Consider the following 19,195-nt stretch of genomic DNA (forward strand, 5'->3'; position numbering starts at 1 on the left):
TCACTATATTTGGAAAAGATGTTTTCGGGATCGGGAAAATCCCCTTTTCACATTGCCATTCAGCCCTCGGGATACTTCTTGGTTGCATGGGCAACAAAACTGGCTTACCTGTATTTGTTTTGTGTGTCGAGTTGCATAGAAAACCATAAAAAGTATTAGACCTGACTATTAGACTCTTTTGTAGCTTAAGATTTCGGAAGAACAGTGACAGTGGTATTTAATAGTGATCTGAATTTGCATGAACCCACAGAGAAAAAAAAACAATAAAATATGGTAGTTGATGGTACGGCTTAAGTGGTCGAGTAAAACAGCTCGTGTGACATGCATCCTGTGCTTATATTGCTTATATAAATAGTTTTAATAACTCGAGGTTGGTTGTCCAAACCACTGCAGTCTATCTGTTCTTCCGTTTTTTTTCCCACCTCTGCCTCGCTTTCGTTTGCAACATGGCGGCGGCGTGAAATCAATCTATTTCTATCTACATACACCGCAGGTGCCCTTACATGGAACTCTCAATGTTGTTTCTACAGTAGCCCTAAACGGACAAACTGCTCTACAGAGCGCGTTTCGTAAATACACTATCTCCTTTTGCAAAGAAGCGAAAACGTGACGACATCTTTGTTCTGTGTCAGCTGCCGTAGTGCTTCAAAAGGGTGGGGTTGATTGAGCCATTGGTTGTAATTCCCAACCTCACCTCTAGATGCCGCTAAATTTCGTACACTGGACCTTTAAATGAGATCATTTAAAGAAAAATACATCAACTAACAATGAAAAGGGTCACAAGCCATAATAAGACACCACAATATCATAGAGACTTTTGCAAATACAGCAAGCACTTGCCCACCTTAGCAATAGAAACACACTAAAACCACTTTTTTGTGGCAACGAGTTTTGAACACACAAACATTACTAGCATTTTCTGAAGATTTTTTTTTGTATTTTTTAACCAGTAAGAACTGATTAAGCTTTATTTGTTGGTTGGTTAAACACAAACGCAAGAACAGACATGCATGTGTCCATTTGCAGATCGATTGACCGCTGGGGTGATGAAGGGCTCCTCTCATTCTGAAGTATCGGTCATCCTTTGAAATACTCACACTCAGCTGGTCACAAGCTGGAGTGTTATGTAACGATGGAGCGAGAGAGCTTTTAATCATGTGTAAAGTATACGGAGTCAGGAAGCTTTCGCTTGTGAGGTTTGTGAGTTAGTTTGACTGATGGAAATTGCTAGAGTCGTTCACCAAAAACATTCTGTGTCTCTCTTCATTGTTATAAGATTTTTAATAATGATTTACTGAATGCTAGCATTGTTTATTCAAATTAAAAAGACTTCTATCTAAACTGTGGTATAAAACAGATGTACGCTTATAAATATATTTTATTACTGTCCTTTGATTGTTGTTAATAGTTGATGCTCGTGACGCATATGAACGATGGTGTGGTTTGTTGAGAAAGGTGTGACATTACTACTTCAATTTGGCGAAAACAAATCACAGTTTTGCATTGAAGATAGAACATGATAGAGAGACGTCTGGGTTCTTTTAACTTGGGACCACTGAACTATATAAATTACTGGATTGCGCCTAGAACGCTAAACCAACGGCAGGAGGTGAAGCCAACGGAAGCGATCGCGCCGCCATCTTGGTGACAGAGAGCGCCATTGACTTACAATCAAAATGACGATCTAAAATAACCCATTTTTCAGCTTATTAGGCACGCACTAAGTGTTTAGTTCACATTTGTGTTTAAATTAATTGTTACTTCTGATTTATGTTTATGTTTATTTTGGGCAGAATTGCGACGTATAGAAATCAATGTTTAGGAGGTGAGTGTGTATTGCACACTGTTGTAATGCCACGTGTGTAAATGTTTAGAAATAAAGCTTCATGACTTAAAGAACATATACAGCCTGTATTTATCTGTATTTAGATTTCGGAATAAGCACATTTGTCATATGTTGAGGTGTCTCGTGAGTCTGCTGATCTGATATGTACGCTACTGTAATGAAAAAAATGAACGTAACTCACTCTTTATTTAATAAGACAGGAAAATTCCAGACTTTAAATAATTCGCCATTTACATGCTTAAGACATTTGCATTGTAAGAATGTACTGTGAGACTTTATACATATAAAAACGGGGACTAGTAAGTTACTGTTTTATCATTAATATGTGATAATTTATTAATTTAAAAGAACGTTTGAGCATACCAACATGGCGGTATAGCTTCAGTGAAATGACGTCATGAGCAATCCAGTCATTTATATAGATCAGTGCTTGGGACAATAAGAAACAATACCATAGCAACCATTCAGTGCACCTTAGCAACCATATAGCAACATCTGGGCATTGTGGCAGAGTTTTTCACGGGCAAGGACGATAAATTACAAATTGCATGTATTTCTAATTTTTTCTCCAATGGAACCTGAGATTATTAATTGTATTGTATTATAGCGCCCACAATGAACATCACACATTTAGATGTGTGAATTTGAATGATTCAGCACCTTGGTGTAGTCGTTACATCATTTCTACTAAGTTTTGTACTGTGGCTTGGCTAATCATTGTGTCCGAATGAATAAAACTCATTCACACACAGGAGCGACACAAGAGCATGTCGTCATCCAGTTGTGTACCTGTGCTCTTGATCCAGGCTTTGAACGTCGTCCTGACCTTTGATCTTTCTGTCCCAGGCACGGGTGAGAGCGGCAAGAGCACGTTCATCAAACAGATGCGCATCATCCACGGCACCGGTTACACGGATGAGGACAAGCGCGGCTTCACCAAGCTGGTGTATCAGAACATCTACACCTCCATGCAGTCCATGATCCGTGCCACAGAGACCCTGAAGATCGGATACAAGTATGAACAGAACAAGGTGAAAACGCTTCAGTATTTAGATTGTGACGAATGGTTACGATGTCATCAAATGATTCTTTTAAAAAAAAAATTATTAATTTTTTGACAAGTTGACCATGTTAAGCATGAGAAGACAGCATGTTTAACATTGTAAACAAGTCAGAATGCATGACACACCGTTGCACCACCCCTTTAAGGCTGTCAGTTAAATGTATTCTGATTGTTAAAAATGATAAGTAAATAACACTTAATAACATGTAGGGCTGTCATGATTATGAAATTTGGCGGACGATTAATCGTCTATCAAATAATTGTGATTATGGCAAATTAATTGTCTGTTTTAAGGCTTTGACAATATAACTATTAATGACAATTCATTTATTTAATGAAGAAAATACATATTTTAGAAATTTAAAAACATTCTAAATAACTCATATTATTTACTATAGAGTGACTTTAACTAAGACTGTCTTGAGCAGTCATATAAAATATGAGGGTCTTGCTGTGTAGATGCAGCAAGTCTGGAAACAAAAATCAACAAAAAAATACAAAGCTAACACAACTCAAATGATGGAGAAATGTTAACAGTGAGTGCCGATCAAGGACAGTGGGTGTAAAATCATCAGATACTCCAGATTACCCTTGTTTTCTAAGTATTCACAATAATTGCAGTTTTCTGAAATAATTGCGATGAGACGATTATTTCATAATTGTTACAACCCTAATAACATGCCTCCTAACCTTAAATAACTTCCTTGAGTCTACTACCTACAAATATATAAAGCAGAATATAAATCTACCTTTTTATTGTCTATTTAATACATTTGTCTGCCGTAATACAGTATGGTATTTCATTTTGATTGATTTGATTTATGAATTGGCATATTATGAAATTAATTCAGGTTGAATAGCCTGAATGTGGTGGTTTTCGTTTTTTTTAGTTGTTTGTACTCTTTTAGAGTTTATGGTTTCAGTTTTCTAGTCTATTTGAGAAACAACATAAATGCAGATTTAATTCTAGATTCAATTATTTGCCGACTTCGGATTTAGTCAGACATTGTGCTTAACTTACTACAGTGCTTAAGTTACTACAGTGTATATTTCATTATATAGTGCATGCCATATAGTTCACTATAAATACAAAGTGAGAAAAAATGAGTGAATTCAGATACAGCTTAGTATTATTTCTTGTGGACAAGCCGGAGAACTCCTAAAATATTAACGTTTGTCAACATCAAGATTGTAGATTTAAAATGTGTTTGACTAGAAAAGACGTTGTTTATTTTCTAGATTAAAATTGTTTACATCATTTTGTCACATGTAACATGTTTCTAAAAAAACTGAATAACAGGCTGATGTGTCATTCAGCTCAGACATTTGTGTGTGAATGACACTCGTAGTGTAAATTTATTCAACAGCGCTCTTTACTCGCCTCATTCACACATGCTGTATTGTAAATACATATAATACTTTGACGTGTTTTCTTTACATATAACACGTTTCATATGTCAAGCATCCTGCTGACACGGTTGTCACTTTGTTAAACTTATACTTTAGGTATACTTTAATGTGTCAGTATGTTCCTGTTCCTTTTGTCTTAAACTGTGGCTTTACTCTGAATGGCAGGCGAACGCTATGTTGGTGAAGGAGGTTGACATTGAGAAGGTGATGTCGTTTGACCAGCCCTACGTCAGTGCCATAAAGATGCTGTGGTCAGATCCGGGCATTCAGGAGGCTTACGACAGACGCAGAGAGTACCAGCTGTCAGACTCCACCAAATAGTGAGTGTTCAAATGCGTTCCGCTTCAAGTAAAACACACGTTATTCTGTCAGATCGCCATTGATATTCTTAACATTTAGACAAACGCATGTCACATTGTCGCTGTTTAGTGACCTGGTAAGTTCTCAATGGGTTTGTGTCTGTCTGGCTTGTATCTCTGAAGCTAGATGTTCTAATAGAACGATCTGGCGACAGTGAGTCTCATCCTATTTCTTCTGCTGGCCCATTAAAATATGAAGGCTCTCTGTGTGAATTCTCCCCATTAATACACTGTGATGCATGAAGCTCTACATTGGTCATCGGCGGGTCATGGGAATCACACCCCCTGCTGGTTTGATAGGGTAATACATCACATCACTCATCACACATTCGATAACTGAATATGGAGAGTTTCGATGCAAAACCCTCTAAAAACCATCTCCGTCAAAAATGAGATTACGATATGTGAATGCTCTCCACGCATATTATAGATTACGTAAAGAGACAGTTCACCCCCCAAAAAAATTCTGTCACAATCACCTTTGAGTTGTTCTAAATGTATAAATGTCTTTGTTCTGATGACCAAACAGATCTCGCCCCCCATTGACTCCCATAGTAGGAAAAATTACTTTATAATTTTTTTGTTCTGTTGAAAACAAAGGAAGATATTTTGAAGAACGTAGGAAAGCAAACAGTTCTGGGGCACTTTTGACTACCATTGTCATTTTCCCTACTATGGTGGTCAATGGGGTCCAAAAACTGTTTGGTTACCAACATTCTTCCAAACATCTTTCTCTGTGTTCAACCAAACAAAGAAATGTATAGGTTTGGAACGACTAGAGAGTGAGTAATTCATGACAGAATTTCATTTTTGTGTGAACTATCGCTTTAAATAATATATATTTAAAACCTGCTAAATACCAAACTCTGCCCGGTCCGAAATACTTAGTATTTCTGAAAGTTAATGTAGGAACCTGATGAAAATTGCTTATTTAAACCTGAAGTCATCTGACGGAGTTAGAGGGTTTTGCATCTGAACTCTTCATAAACAGCTGCGGAAAAATACCAAGAGTTTTTCTGAATTTACTGTTTATAAGTATGTGTTGAGGTAAAATTATCATTTTTGTTTCGTTCTGTGAACTACTAACAGTATTTCTACCAATTTTCATATAAAAATATAGTTCCTATTTGCATTTATTTTCAGAAAATGAAAACTGGAGAAACGGGTGAAAATAACAGTAACAATAACAATAACAATACAGAAGTCTTTTTTCAGACCTCAAATACTGCAAAGAAAACAAGTACAGATTCACCTTTAAGCAATACAACTGTCATATTTCTACATGTATTTAGGGGAAAAGTGTGATAACCTGGATTTTGATCACAGTTTTCATGTGTCTTATCATGCTGTCAGTCTTTCACATTGCTGTTGGGTGACTTTATGTCACTCCTGAGGTTTGATTTTATTGAAATTCAACAGACACTCGACTGGATTGATCACAATATATCTAGAAATGCTGATTAAATATCTAAAAGCGATATAAAATTATATAAAAATCGTATGTTTTACAACGTTTAAGGTATGTACAGACCGGGACGTTAATCGCACGCGCTTATCGCCAGTGTTTTTCGAGACGTTTTTTGGCGTTCATAAAAAACAGAAACACCCCGGTACACAAGGTGGCGCTGTGCAACTTTATGCTTCTGACACTCGCTTGTCACACAGAAAAAGAATTCGTCTCGCTTCCTCTTCGTCAATGTGTGCTCGACAAGACAGTTTTGTGCTTGAGCGCCACCAAGTCGTGTTTTACTGTGACTTCAGCAGCTCCAGGCACGTGAACAAAAGCGCCAATCTCATTGGAAGGCCTGTTCACGGCGCGTCAAACCAAAAAAACGAGCCCGAGGCGTTTAAAAAAAATGCCTGCCGTTTTCCACGTTGGTGTGCACACTCACATTGGCGCCATTTGTTTAGTCACGACGCGTTAAACGTTGTTGGACGGGCCCTTTTTAAATAAATGTGTAACTACAATAAAGGAACTGAATCAGGAGAATTATTTATGGAAACAAACCCAATATGGAAACAAACCCAATTAGAGGTCTTTAAAATTGCGTGGAAAGAGAGTGCAAACTGTTATAAAAAGGCACTAAAAGCAGCAAAGGCTGAGCACCTCCGTAACATAATAGAAACTAACAAAAACAATCCAAGGTTTTTATTTAGTACAGTTGCTAAACTAACAAATAAACAGACTTCACCTGACCTGGGTATTCCGCCGCACCTTGGTAGCAATGATTTCATGAATTTTTTTACAGAGAAAATCGAAAACATACGAGACAAAATAGTAAAAACTCAACCTCCAAGTCTGTCCTATAAATTAGTACCAACCATCGCCCCAAAAGAAAGGCTACAGTGTTTTTCACCTATAAAACAGGAAGATTTAATTAAACTTATTGAAACATCTAAACCTACAACTTGCTTATTAGACCCCATACCAACTAAACTATTAAAAGAGTTATTACCCGTTGCAATTGAGCCCATTTATAACATTATCAACTCGTCAATTAATCTAGGCCATCTCCCAGGACCCTTTAAACTGGCCGTCATTAAGCCTCTTATCAAGAAACCAAACTTAGACCCCAATGAACTAGGAAACTATAGACCGATTTCAAATCTCCCTTACCTGTCTAAAATACTAGAAAAAGTAGTGTCCACTCAGTTGTGCTCTTTCTTACAAAATAATGACATACACGAAAAATTCCAGTCAGGCTTTAGACCGCATCATAGTACTGAAACTGCGCTCGTTAAAATTACAAACGACCTGCTTATAGCATCAGATAAAGGTAACATCTCACTCTTAGTCCTGCTTGACCTTAGTGCTGCGTTCGATACTGTAGACCATAAAATACTTCTAGATCGCTTACACAATTATACCGGTATTCAGGGACAAGCACTACAATGGTTCAGATCTTACTTATCAGACAGACATCAATTTGTCCATTTAAATGGGGAATCATCAAATCTAACGCAAGTAAATTATGGATTACCTCAGGGATCGGTTTTAGGACCCTTGCTATTCTCCATATACATGCTGCCCCTTGGAAACATTATTAGAAAACATGGAATTAGCTTCCACTGTTATGCAGATGATACTCAGCTATACTGTATATCTCATCAAGACCAGATGATTCCTTCCAACTATCCAAATTGGCAGAGTGCATCGACGATATAAAGCATTGGATGACTTGTAATTTCCTTCTTTTAAATTCTAATAAAACAGAAATATTACTTATCGGACCAAAGACACGTGAGCAGAATATTTCGGATTATGACCTGCAAATTGAAGGCTGCACTGTTACTCCAACAAATACAGTTAAAGACCTTGGCGTTATATTAGACAGCAACCTGTCATTTAAAAATCACATCTCAAATGTCACAAAAACAGCCTTCTTCCACCTTAGAAATGTTGCCAAATTGCGAAATATTTTATGTGTGGCTGATGCAGAGAAGCTTATTCATGCATTTGTGACCTCAAGACTTGACTACTGTAATGCACTGCTTAGTGGTTGTCCTGCAGCATCAATAAACAAACTACAGTTAGTTCAGAATGCAGCTGCCAGAGTTCTAACCAGGTCCAGAAAATACGATCACATAACCCCAATGTTATCAACCCTTCACTGGTTACCCATTAAGTATCGTATTGACTTTAAAGTTCTTTTAATTACTTATAAAGCCTTAAACGGTTTAGCCCCTACCTACATAACAGAGCTTCTACCACACTACAACCCATCACGCTCTCTAAGATCTCAAAACTCCAGACTTTTGATAACACCTAGAATAACTAAATCCACCAAAGGGGGTAGAGCTTTCTCATACGTAGCACCTAAACTCTGGAATAGCCTCCCCGATACTATTCGAGGGTCAGACACACTCTCCCAATTTAAATCTAGATTAAAGACACATCTTTTCAGCCAAGCATTCACTAATACATAGCTAATGAACAGCAGCTACGCTAATTATTCTCTTTCTGCCCTCGCCTTGGGATGCCCATCCCGAGGTAGGGAGAGATTCCGCCAGATCCAGATGAACGTCATATTCCCATCCCCAACTAGAGATTACGCCAGCTACATCGGAAAATCCTGTGCCATCCTCCTGCGAGAGCCTGCAGACTGACTGACCATCCCAGCTCCATCCAAGGCAATTCCATCACCACCCAAAAAAAAGGCGACCATCTGACCGGCCCAGCTCAGACAATTCCATCACAAAACCATGGTTGTGGTTCGGGGGTTTTTCATTTGTTGGGACTGTGTGGGTCTGGTCTGGTTGGTCTTGTTTTGTGGTCGATGTCGGACAACAGAGGAATAAAGTTAATTATGCCATTACTATTTTTCCCTGGTTGTTCCTCTGTTGTCTGTTGTTGATCGCGGAATGGGACCGGGTTGGACCTGCACGGTTTCGGCGGGTGGGGCTTCCTGGGTCGTGGCTCGTGGGCTCTCCCTGTTCTTCGTGGACGTTGCTCGGTGGCTTTGGTCGGGGTCACTGAGTGTAGCTATGACACGTCAGAGGAGATCTGGCCCTCCCGGCTGAGCCTGGTTTCTCCCGAGGTTTTTTTTTCTCCATTTATTCATCATTGGAGTTTGGGTTCCTCGCCACAGCAGTGCAGTGTTGGCTTGCTCACCGGGAGACTGCATTTATTTATTCATTATTTATTTATTAGATATTATTTATTATAATGATCTTGCTTGGTCTATAAACACCATGCACTGTGCTGTGTTTTACCTTTCTGTGTTTTTCTTATTTGCTCCTGTAAAGCTGCTTTGGAACAATGCACATTGTGAAAAGCGCTATATAAATAAAATTGAATTGAATTGAATATTTGAAACGGGTTCATTCGCATGAACTTGTCAAACCAATCGGTTCACTCACATTTCCTAAGCAAGCTGTCGGTTTACATCCGGTTTTGACATTCGTCTCGGGTGGACAGCACTTCATACAAATAAAGAGCGTTACGCTGTGTGTGTCATGTTCGGAGAGGATCAGGGATGCATACGGCCACATCACATTTATAGTGTGAATACTAACATGCTGTGATGTGTGCCTGACACCACTGAAGGCCAGTTCACTCATAGAGCATCAAACACAAGGGTTTTGTCTTTTATCAAGTCTTAAATTCACATTTTTAAAGACAACACAGTAATATGCTCAGTTTGTGGTCATTGAGAAAAAATGTCCTGGATAAATCTTATTTTAAAATTAGAAATGCATTTTATTGACTGTTTGTGTGGAAACAGTTGAGTATTTATAGGTATTTAATCGTGTTCAAACATTGTCTGCATTCAGATGAGGTTTTTGGTGAATGGTGAATTTTAGTATTTAAAGGGACAGTTAATCTAAAAATAAAAATTCTGTCGTGATTTATTCACCCTCAGGTTTTTCTTTGTCTGACGAACACAGAAAGATATTTGGAAGAATGCTTGTAACCAAACAGTTACGAGTCAAAAGTGCCCCAGAGCGGTTTGCTTTCCTACATTCTTCAAAATATCTTCTTTTGGGTTCAACAGAACAAAGACTCCTACTATGGGAGTCAATGGTGGTCAAGAACTGTTTGGTTTCAAGCATTTGTCCAAATATCTTTCATATTTTTGTTCATGAGAACTAAGAAACTTATACAGATTTGAAGGCGAGTAAATAATGACAGAATTTTCATTTTTGGGTGAACTGTTCCTTTAACAGTTTGAATATTTAAGAAAATTGGTTGATGGATACCGGTGGTAATGTTTGTTGTGACTCGATATGTTTCGACATCTCAATTCTTTATTCGTTATTCGCTCAAACTGCTTTATTATTTTTACACACACAAAATGGCATTTAAAACGAAACCACTTTTTATGTCCAAGATAACAAGCAGACACCATTTGCTAAAATAAACATTCACAATGAGGTCGTGTGACAAAAACGTTACTGTACTAGACTACTGTACTAACATTTGAAATGTTTTTGTTGCATAATGCATACTGTTTTACGTACTAATAGTAATTAGTGTAGTGTATACTGTGCAGTAAAGCAGTACACCATATTTGAACATAACCAAAGATTACCTCTGGTAATCTCTTCAATATTTGTCATACTAGACATGCATAACATAACGACTAGGCTCATAGATCAACTATCATGTGTTTCTGTCTCCTTTTCTGTAGTTATCTGTCTGATATGGACCGTATTGCTGAGCACTCCTACCTTCCCACCCAGCAGGATGTGCTGAGGGTTCGAATCCCGACCACAGGCATTATCGAATACCCGTTTGACCTTCAAAGCATCATTTTCAGGTAGAGGACGCTAACCAATTATCCGTCATCGTTTCTGAAATTTAGGAGTTGAACTAGAATGCCTTTTTTTCCCTGGAGAATGTAGGTTAGGAATGAGAGTTATTAATGTTTTCCATCAGTTCCTTAGACGACTGCCTAGCACGTGACCTACGAAGATGGAATCACGCAGTCATCCCAAGTTTTGCACTTTTATTGATTTATTTTTTGTCTTTATTGACCCATGTAAACTCACAAAACGGTTTTCATCTAGCCTGGTCTACGTATATTTGCCTGAAGGTTGTTGGTGAACTTATATCGGCATCAAACAGAAAAGAGCAGGCCTTTGTTATGATAGATTTTGCGAAATTATGATTCATTTTTGAAGGACTTGTATCCATCAGGCAAATGGTACAAACTTTGCTTGAAGTTTTTGCATTAATCAGCTTGCGTGCTTGCGTTCTGTTTTCATAAAATCGCTATCCCTCCACCCCAGTTTTCAGCATCACTTCTGTGTGTCTGACCATATGAAAATTCATGGAAACAGAGGAGATTATTTTTGTCCTCTCTGCCATATTGACTCAATAAATGATTACCATCAGCTCTGTGGTTTTTAATCTCGGTAAAACTCTTAAACCCTCACGATGCTCGCGTGGAGCTTGTGGGAAGAGTAAATCCCAGAGTTTTTGAATGGCGGTGCGGTCACATCACGCACACACGGTCGGTCTCTCTGGCCTTTCACGCATCTCACAGACACGCACCCTCTCACCCTGTCTCTCTCCCCGTTTCTGTCTGTCCTCTTGCCAAAGTTGGCTGGTGAGTGCAGAGAGAATGTGAAAACTCGTCCTACATTATGAGCTCGTGTATGTTCAGAATTAGGTCACCAAGCCCCTGGCCGAAGGAAATGAGGACGTTTCTATCTGAAGGAACTTTATTTTAAGCAGCCAATCCTACAGGGCTTCATTAATCAAAAGGCTCCTCTGTGAACTGCTGGCTCAGGACTGAAGCCCAGACGCCACCAGGAGGCGCTGTGGCTCTTTAACCACTGAAACTGAAATTACAGCCGCTGTTTATGGATAAAATATTCGTCTTCTAAATACGAAGCAACTTTTTTTAAGACTGTTAAAAAAAATTTGTAAAGTAATTTTGTTAAGCCTCTTTGAATTCCTCTCAAAGCTGAGCTTCAGTTTACACACCAAGCACAACTACACAACATACATGCAATACATCTTTAGTAATTAATAAATCATTTAAATAAGTGGTGAAGGCGTCAATTATTCGAGGGCAAAAGTTTTGTCCATTACTGTATATATGAAACAGGGCTGTGTAGTTATTTGTCACGGTCCTGCCCGCTTGTTTCTGAATTTCTAGTCGTGTGGCAGGATCGGGACAGAGCCCTTAGGTTTTAAGTGAGAAAGCTATGGGTTGTTTATGTTTTGACATCTCATGTGCTTTCTCTTGTCTTGTCATTGGCCCCGCCCCTCTCGTTTCATGTATTGCTTCCCTGCCGTGTCTGATGTTTCCCACCTGCCCTGTGTCATTATTCCTCGTTTGTCTTGCCCTATTTAATGCCCTCATGTTTCTTTGTCATGTGCTCGTGTATTGTATACGATTCCGTGTCTGTATGCTTACCTCTGTGCTGTATGTTCAAAGTTTCCTGTCCCATGCTTGTTTCCTGTTCCTGGTGGTTCCGTGAGTCTAGTTATTGTTAGTTCATCGTAGTTTTGTCTAGTGTGTTAGTCTTTGTAGTTTAGTTTAGTCAGTTTATGTTCCTGTTTTATGATTTCCATTATTATCGTGTCTTGTTTTCCCCACTGTGGGTTTTTGTTTTGCGTGTCTTGTTTTCAATAAAGCTTTCTGTTTAACCCCTTCATCTCCCGCTGCCTGCGATTGGGTTCTCTCCCTTGTCAAACCCTGACAGTTATTCTTTTATAATGAACGTAAAGAACCAATGACACAAGTACTCTCTTTCTCTCTTAGAATGGTTGATGTCGGGGGTCAGAGGTCAGAGCGCAGGAAGTGGATACACTGTTTTGAGAATGTGACGTCCATCATGTTCCTGGTGGCTTTGAGCGAGTATGATCAGGTTCTGGTGGAGTCGGACAATGAGGTAAGTCTCCCTCTAATAACATCTAAAAATAATCCTTTATTTTACCTCAACACAGATGATACATTTACATTTAGTCATTTAGCAGACGCTTTTATCCAAAGCGACTTACAGATGAGGGAAACAACGGAAGCCATTGGAACAACAGAAAGCATAAGTGCAATAAAAGAAATTTGGTCTCATATAACCTATCACAGTATACAGAGCTAAGGTTTTTTTTTTCTTTTTTTTTTTAAAGATTAGAAAAGAGATAAAAGTCAGAACTGATCAGTCAGGTGTTGACGGAAGAGATGTGTAAGATGAATAAATTTAAGGCTGATGAGTGATAAGATTGATAAGTTAGTTAACAAGTTAAATGATCAAAAATATATGAAATGTGACATGTATGCACCTTATATAGGCCCTAAAATTCCTCGTAAAACTGTCAGAAAATTACTATAAAAATGGATAGAAATGGAACATTCGTTTTTATAGAAAATTGATTAAATAGCACTTGTACTTCATACTTTTTTTCTGAGAATATTGTTGGAAATGGCCTTTTTAAAAACGAATTTTGTATTCAAAAATGGCTAAATATCTTGAAAAACGGAAGTGAATGCCTCTAAGTAAATAGATCCAGATAAAGGCATTGTATTATTTTGTTCCTCTTGGTGAATCCTTCATAAAAACAAGCAGTGTTGGGTGTAACTAGTTACTAAGTAATTCGTTACTGTAATTTAATTACTTCCCCTTGAAAAAGTAATGTAAGGGATTACTCTAATTTTTCTGTAATTTAATTAGTTACTTCTGATCACTTAACTCATCAAGGTTGATATAGGATATAGAAAGTAATTAGTAATAAGTAATTAAATACTTTTTGTACAGTAATCTAATTACACTATTGAATATGTAATTAGTAACTAGTAATTAATTACTTTCTCGGAGTAACTTGCCCAACACTGAAAACAAGTGTTTGATGTCTTTATTCAGACAATGATAATGCTCTCATTCTCTTCAGAATCGTATGGAGGAGAGCAAGGCTCTGTTCAGGACGATAATCACATATCCATGGTTCCAAAACTCCTCCGTCATCCTCTTCCTCAACAAGAAGGACCTGCTGGAGGAGAAGATCACTTACTCGCACCTGGTCGACTACTTCCCTGAGTTTGATGGTAGGTCTGCTTCTGGTATTACAATGAAATACAATTGTATTAGTTATCTAGACTGGTTTCGTGTAAGAAACAATGTAAATAAGATATTTTGGTTTTCTTTGATATGTTTGAAGGGTCGGGATAGATTAGTATGGAATATTAAAGCTGTCGTTCATCTCAGAGCTGCTTGGTTCAGTTGAATTGAACAGTTCTACAGTTTTTCAAGAGAGGCTCTGTTAGTTTTGACATACGCTCTTATTTTTCCCAGGACCCCAGCGGGATGCCCAGGCCGCGCGGGAGTTCATCCTGAAGATGTTTGTGGATCTGAACCCCGACAGCGACAAGATCATCTACTCACATTTCACCTGCGCCACCGACACGGAGAACATCCGCTTCGTGTTCGCGGCGGTGAAGGACACCATCCTGCAGCTGAACCTGAAGGAGTATAACCTGGTGTGAGACGTCCAGCGGGTCCATCGCCCCTCTCACCAGTCAGCAGAACAGGCACCCGCAGAGCGTGCACACACACCTACGTCCACATACAACACACACACGAGATCATACACACTATCAGTGACACGCGGTTTTCTTTTCCAACTTCCTGACTTTTTCGGACATCTCTTGCTCTCATCGTTATTTTGCCAAAGTCTGTCCGCTTCTCCTCTGCAGCTCTCGTCAAAGGCCTCTGTCCTTTTATCAAATTTGACCATCTCGAATTTGACAAAGGGTGTTAGATTCTGACCTGCACGCGTTCCATGTTGGACCGGTGGAGATGTGACGCGTGGCGCTAGTGAACGGTCTGCAATGCGTCGGCCTGAAAACTGGAGGTGATGTTCCTTCCTGTACTGTATCGCTCGCTCCAATCACGCCATCTGTTTTTCTCAGAATTCTGCCTGGATGAATGAAAAATGTGGTTTTCACAGCCCTGAAAAAAAGAAATCACGACATATTTACATACTTGTACATGGACACGAGGACTAGTGCTGTGGTGCCAGAAGTTCCGAAACGGATCCATTGAATCTTCTTGTATTCCAGGGATTCCGGCGGATTCTAGAACCCAGTGGGTTCCAGCGGGTTCCACCGACGGTGTGGAGAACCTTTCTGTCGCAGAGATGAATATCTCGGTGTGGCTAGTCTTCAACTCGCATCGATGAATGTAAACTTCATGTGAGAGCATCGCAAAAAAAAACTAACAAAAAAATCTTTAAAAAAACGATGAACGAAAATAGTGTAAGAATGCATATGTAAGCAAAACGATACAACGCACGAGAAGGAGAGATGAAACCAATTCAATAAATCTGTGTATATTGCTGAGATGATCATTTTAAAACGTTTTTAATGATAAGTAGCTACTTCTGCTATCATATATAAAATAAATTATAAAAGCAGTCAGTTATTGATGGGTAAGATTTTTAAATGTGTGCGAAACAGGATTATACACACGCGGTAGGTTTTGTTCTGCAGATTTTCACATTTAAAACGATTGCGTTGCTTCCTTCCCCAGAGGTCTCGTTTTCCCCGGTTTAATGTTTTGATTTTATAACAGCAGCGTAGTGATGATCTAAATGAAGTGTATTATTAGAAGCGTATCGCTCAGAGCGCGTGAATTTCTTTTTTCTCAATACTTTATCAGAATCTGGGTTGGAAACACGCAGTTCATCGTTTGTTTACGCAAAAAAACACACCGTAGAGTTTAAGTGGGTTCGCGGGAGGATCGGGGGGGGGGCGGGGCAGGGGCTGGTGAGCATTTATGCGCTGAAGTTAATTGATTGTGTATATTTATATTTGTAAATACGTATACACATTATTGCTTGTGTACAAAACGTCTGTGGTACACTATCTTTGGCAAAAAAGAAAGAAAAAAATCACTTTGGTAATTGTGTACGGTTTTCTTATGAATTACAATATTATCGATACTGTGATTCTTCTGGTTTTCATTATTTTTTGTCACTATGAATACGCAGATATAACGCGTAGAGGACATACAAGATTTTAAGAGATGACGTACGGTTATGAGCAAAGGTCTGAGAAACTTCACAGGGAAAACTAGATCGATGGGAATATTTCCCATTTCAGATTTTCCCCGGAGAACGACGTCCTCTACAGTGTGAATGTTATATGAGAGAAAAGTATGATTTTAAGCGAAAGAAAGGATGACTTAAAGAACCTTTTATTTATGTAATTTATGGACCAGATTTGAAGTTGTTGATAATTTGAATTCTATCGTTTCCTCTTTCGTATTTGAAGCACTCCCAAGTTATAAGACAGAAATAGAAGACGAGTGTCTGTACTGCTGTAAAAAACTTCCGTTTGATACCATTTTTTATTGTTTCATTTGTTTTTCCCCAAACTTGATTGTTGCCATTATGTTCCACACAATATATTGTACTATAAATATATTTCCAAAATCACACGTTTCACTTTCCTACGGATTCGGGGTTTTTTTACATTTCCAAATGATGTGTAGGTGCTGTGCCTAAAAAGAACATAGGAAATGTACCATTTGAAAATAGACACTTTTGATCTGTGATTTGAAGATATACGCTTGCAAGTAGTGACTTTTCATTCAGAGTTCTACTTTCATTTGGTTTGCTTTGCTTCCCTCATTGTGTTTGTGATGCACAGATAGGCAAAACGTGTTATTTTACAGTTCATATTTTATACATGTGATGTTGCATTCATTTTCATCAAGGGCTAAGATAACGAAAACCAGAGACGGGGCAGATGCAGATCTGCTCACAGCTTCAAGATCTAAGTGCTTGGTCGAGCAGTCTGAAGAATTTGGGTTTTGTCAAATGGGGTCATTTCAACCAGTAACTTCCCATCACACCAAAATCTTGTGTATTTTATCTGGTCGCTTTATTGAAGAAGCATATTTGGAAATGAAACCTGATGTGTTCTTTGTAAACTGAACCCACGTACTTCAGTGTTTCTGTGGGATTCGCCGGTCACCGTCTGTAAACCCTGCGGTCATTTCTAGTTCTTAGTTGTTCGTAGTGAGTTAGATTTGTGGCAGTTAAACACTAAATAAGCTTTAAAAACATCTTATAAGAAGTATTGGATAAACACCGTAGTGCAACATGTGGCTGTGCATTGTTTACTTGATGAACCGTATGCGTCTCTCTCTCTCTAAAGTCATGGGACGTGGCTCAGAAAGTTTTTGTCAGCGTGGATCTTTGTTGTTTTGAACGCATCGGTTGCAAATGATGCGTTGCTCCGGCCGCGGAGCTCGATTGTTATTAATGCACTTTTTTGGTTTTGGGTGCCACAAAGAAAATGATCGCTTTGAGGCCCGAATAAACAGCAAGCTAAGCGACACTCAACAGCATGAGCTACACATATCACATCTTCAAGTGTGTTACTTCTTTAATGTGCCAGTTCCAGACGTCTTGTGTTGCCCTTTCCCGAAAGAACCTCTACCTCTGTGAACCGTGTGACGTTTTCGGGCATTTCAGGATCGGTAGTCATGTAACAAGCACACTTATTTCGTCTGTAGGACACAGTAGATCGAGGTTTGGAGGCCAAACGCTCTGGAAGCAGAAGAGATGAAATATTGGATCTTTTGCCAACAAACGTTCATCTGTTTGTATGCTTTGATGTACACTGAACACGGCAGCGAATCATTAACTCCTCCTCAGGTCTAACTTTGTTGGCCGACGTCCTGATGGTCCACCGTGTGGTTGAGAGAAATGTTATGCTTATCTTTCTTTAGTTCCGCAGTAAACAGATCAATGACAAGTCCTGACGTTGCATCGTGCGTCGTCCAAGCGCTTGCGTCTGTGTTCGCACAAAGTAAGTTTTAATGTGAATCCAGTGATTTCTATTGGAATTTGGGCGTGGAATTTGGGCGTGGGGCAACAACGCGGGTTTCGCGATAGTCCATCATGCAACCAAAAATGTAAAAACTATTCATGTGTTGATGACCAGCAATGCCCCAGTTGCTTAATATCGTATAAGCTTGTGTGCGGCTAGGGACGGGTTACACACATCTGCATGTCGAATGGACTGAATGGTTGAGGTTCAGACCCAGACAAACCTGAAATATTTGCTTCTAATCCCGTTCTTCATTATAGCACTTTACCTGAAAACTGCTATGTCCAGGACCACTCAGTTCTTTCTGACACGGTGGTTGCGTCATTTTATTTGGTTTCCCATCTTTTTTCTGCTTCTTTACCCTTTTGTTTTGTAATTATACCAAATGTAAATGTTGTATTATATTGTGCGTGCCAATCCCCATTCTCTGAGACGGACTCGTAACAAGTGCCAATTGTTGTCCAAATGACGTGCGGACCGCGAGATTAGACACGGTCCCCTTTTCAAAACACTAAATATGAGAGTGAACAGTTTTACTTTGTATTTAAGTTTGAAGATAAACTGCTGTTTTCTCTTCTTTTTTTAAGGAATTGTCATTATTAAAGGACGTGCTCATTGTCCAGGTGAGAGTTTTGGGTTCAGACAAACACAGTGAAATCCTCGAGCCGAGGAGAGATAGTGGAAATTGATTTATAACATTTATGCCATATTTTGTCATTTTTATTTGTGTTTGTTTCATTTCAACCACTGTTGCCTGAACCTCATTCAAACATGGAAATGATTTTCATAACCGCCTTCTCAAAAAACGAAAACTATAAAGTATCTGTTTTAAATTTAAATAAATTTGTTCCTATACTTGCTTATGGTCTGAACTTGTTTTCTTTGCAGGAAGTGCTCAAACCACTTCGTGATATTGTATTAGTTATTTTCTGTTGTCAACATTCAGGGTTTTGTCAGATATGGAATGATATTTCGCAGCCTTTAAACAGATGCACCAGATTTTATGTCTAAAATACTACATAGAATTTTATGCAATTAATCCCTTGTGTCATGTCAAAGATTATTGTATTGTATGCTTTCAACAGGTATTTATTTAAATTAATGACAAATTGGCTTGCCTTTATTAAATCATTGGTTCTCAAACTTTTTCAGTGTGTGGGCCCTAGTGAAAATTTATGAAACCATACGATCTCAATCTTACAATGGGAAATTAATACATTTAGGCCCGGTT

At 38.7% G+C, this 19,195-nt stretch overlaps 1 protein-coding gene across 1 annotated transcript in view; it reads left to right on the top strand.

Annotated features, from left to right (window-relative positions):
* gna11b (guanine nucleotide binding protein (G protein), alpha 11b (Gq class)) overlaps positions 1-18,822 on the top strand; it is a 47,714-nt gene extending 28,892 nt beyond the window's left edge. The window contains exons 2-7 of the mRNA XM_057333325.1: positions 2,693-2,877; positions 4,485-4,639; positions 10,810-10,938; positions 12,895-13,024; positions 14,019-14,172; positions 14,420-18,822. Coding sequence (XP_057189308.1) covers positions 2,693-2,877; positions 4,485-4,639; positions 10,810-10,938; positions 12,895-13,024; positions 14,019-14,172; positions 14,420-14,610 — 944 coding nt within the window. The 3' untranslated portion in view covers positions 14,611-18,822. The remainder of the gene's footprint in view (positions 1-2,692; positions 2,878-4,484; positions 4,640-10,809; positions 10,939-12,894; positions 13,025-14,018; positions 14,173-14,419) is intronic.
* The last annotated feature ends 373 nt before the right edge of the window (positions 18,823-19,195 follow it).

Source organism: Triplophysa rosa, linkage group LG5 (assembly GCF_024868665.1).
Source record: "Triplophysa rosa linkage group LG5, Trosa_1v2, whole genome shotgun sequence".
Taxonomy (NCBI): Eukaryota; Metazoa; Chordata; class Actinopteri; order Cypriniformes; family Nemacheilidae; genus Triplophysa; species Triplophysa rosa.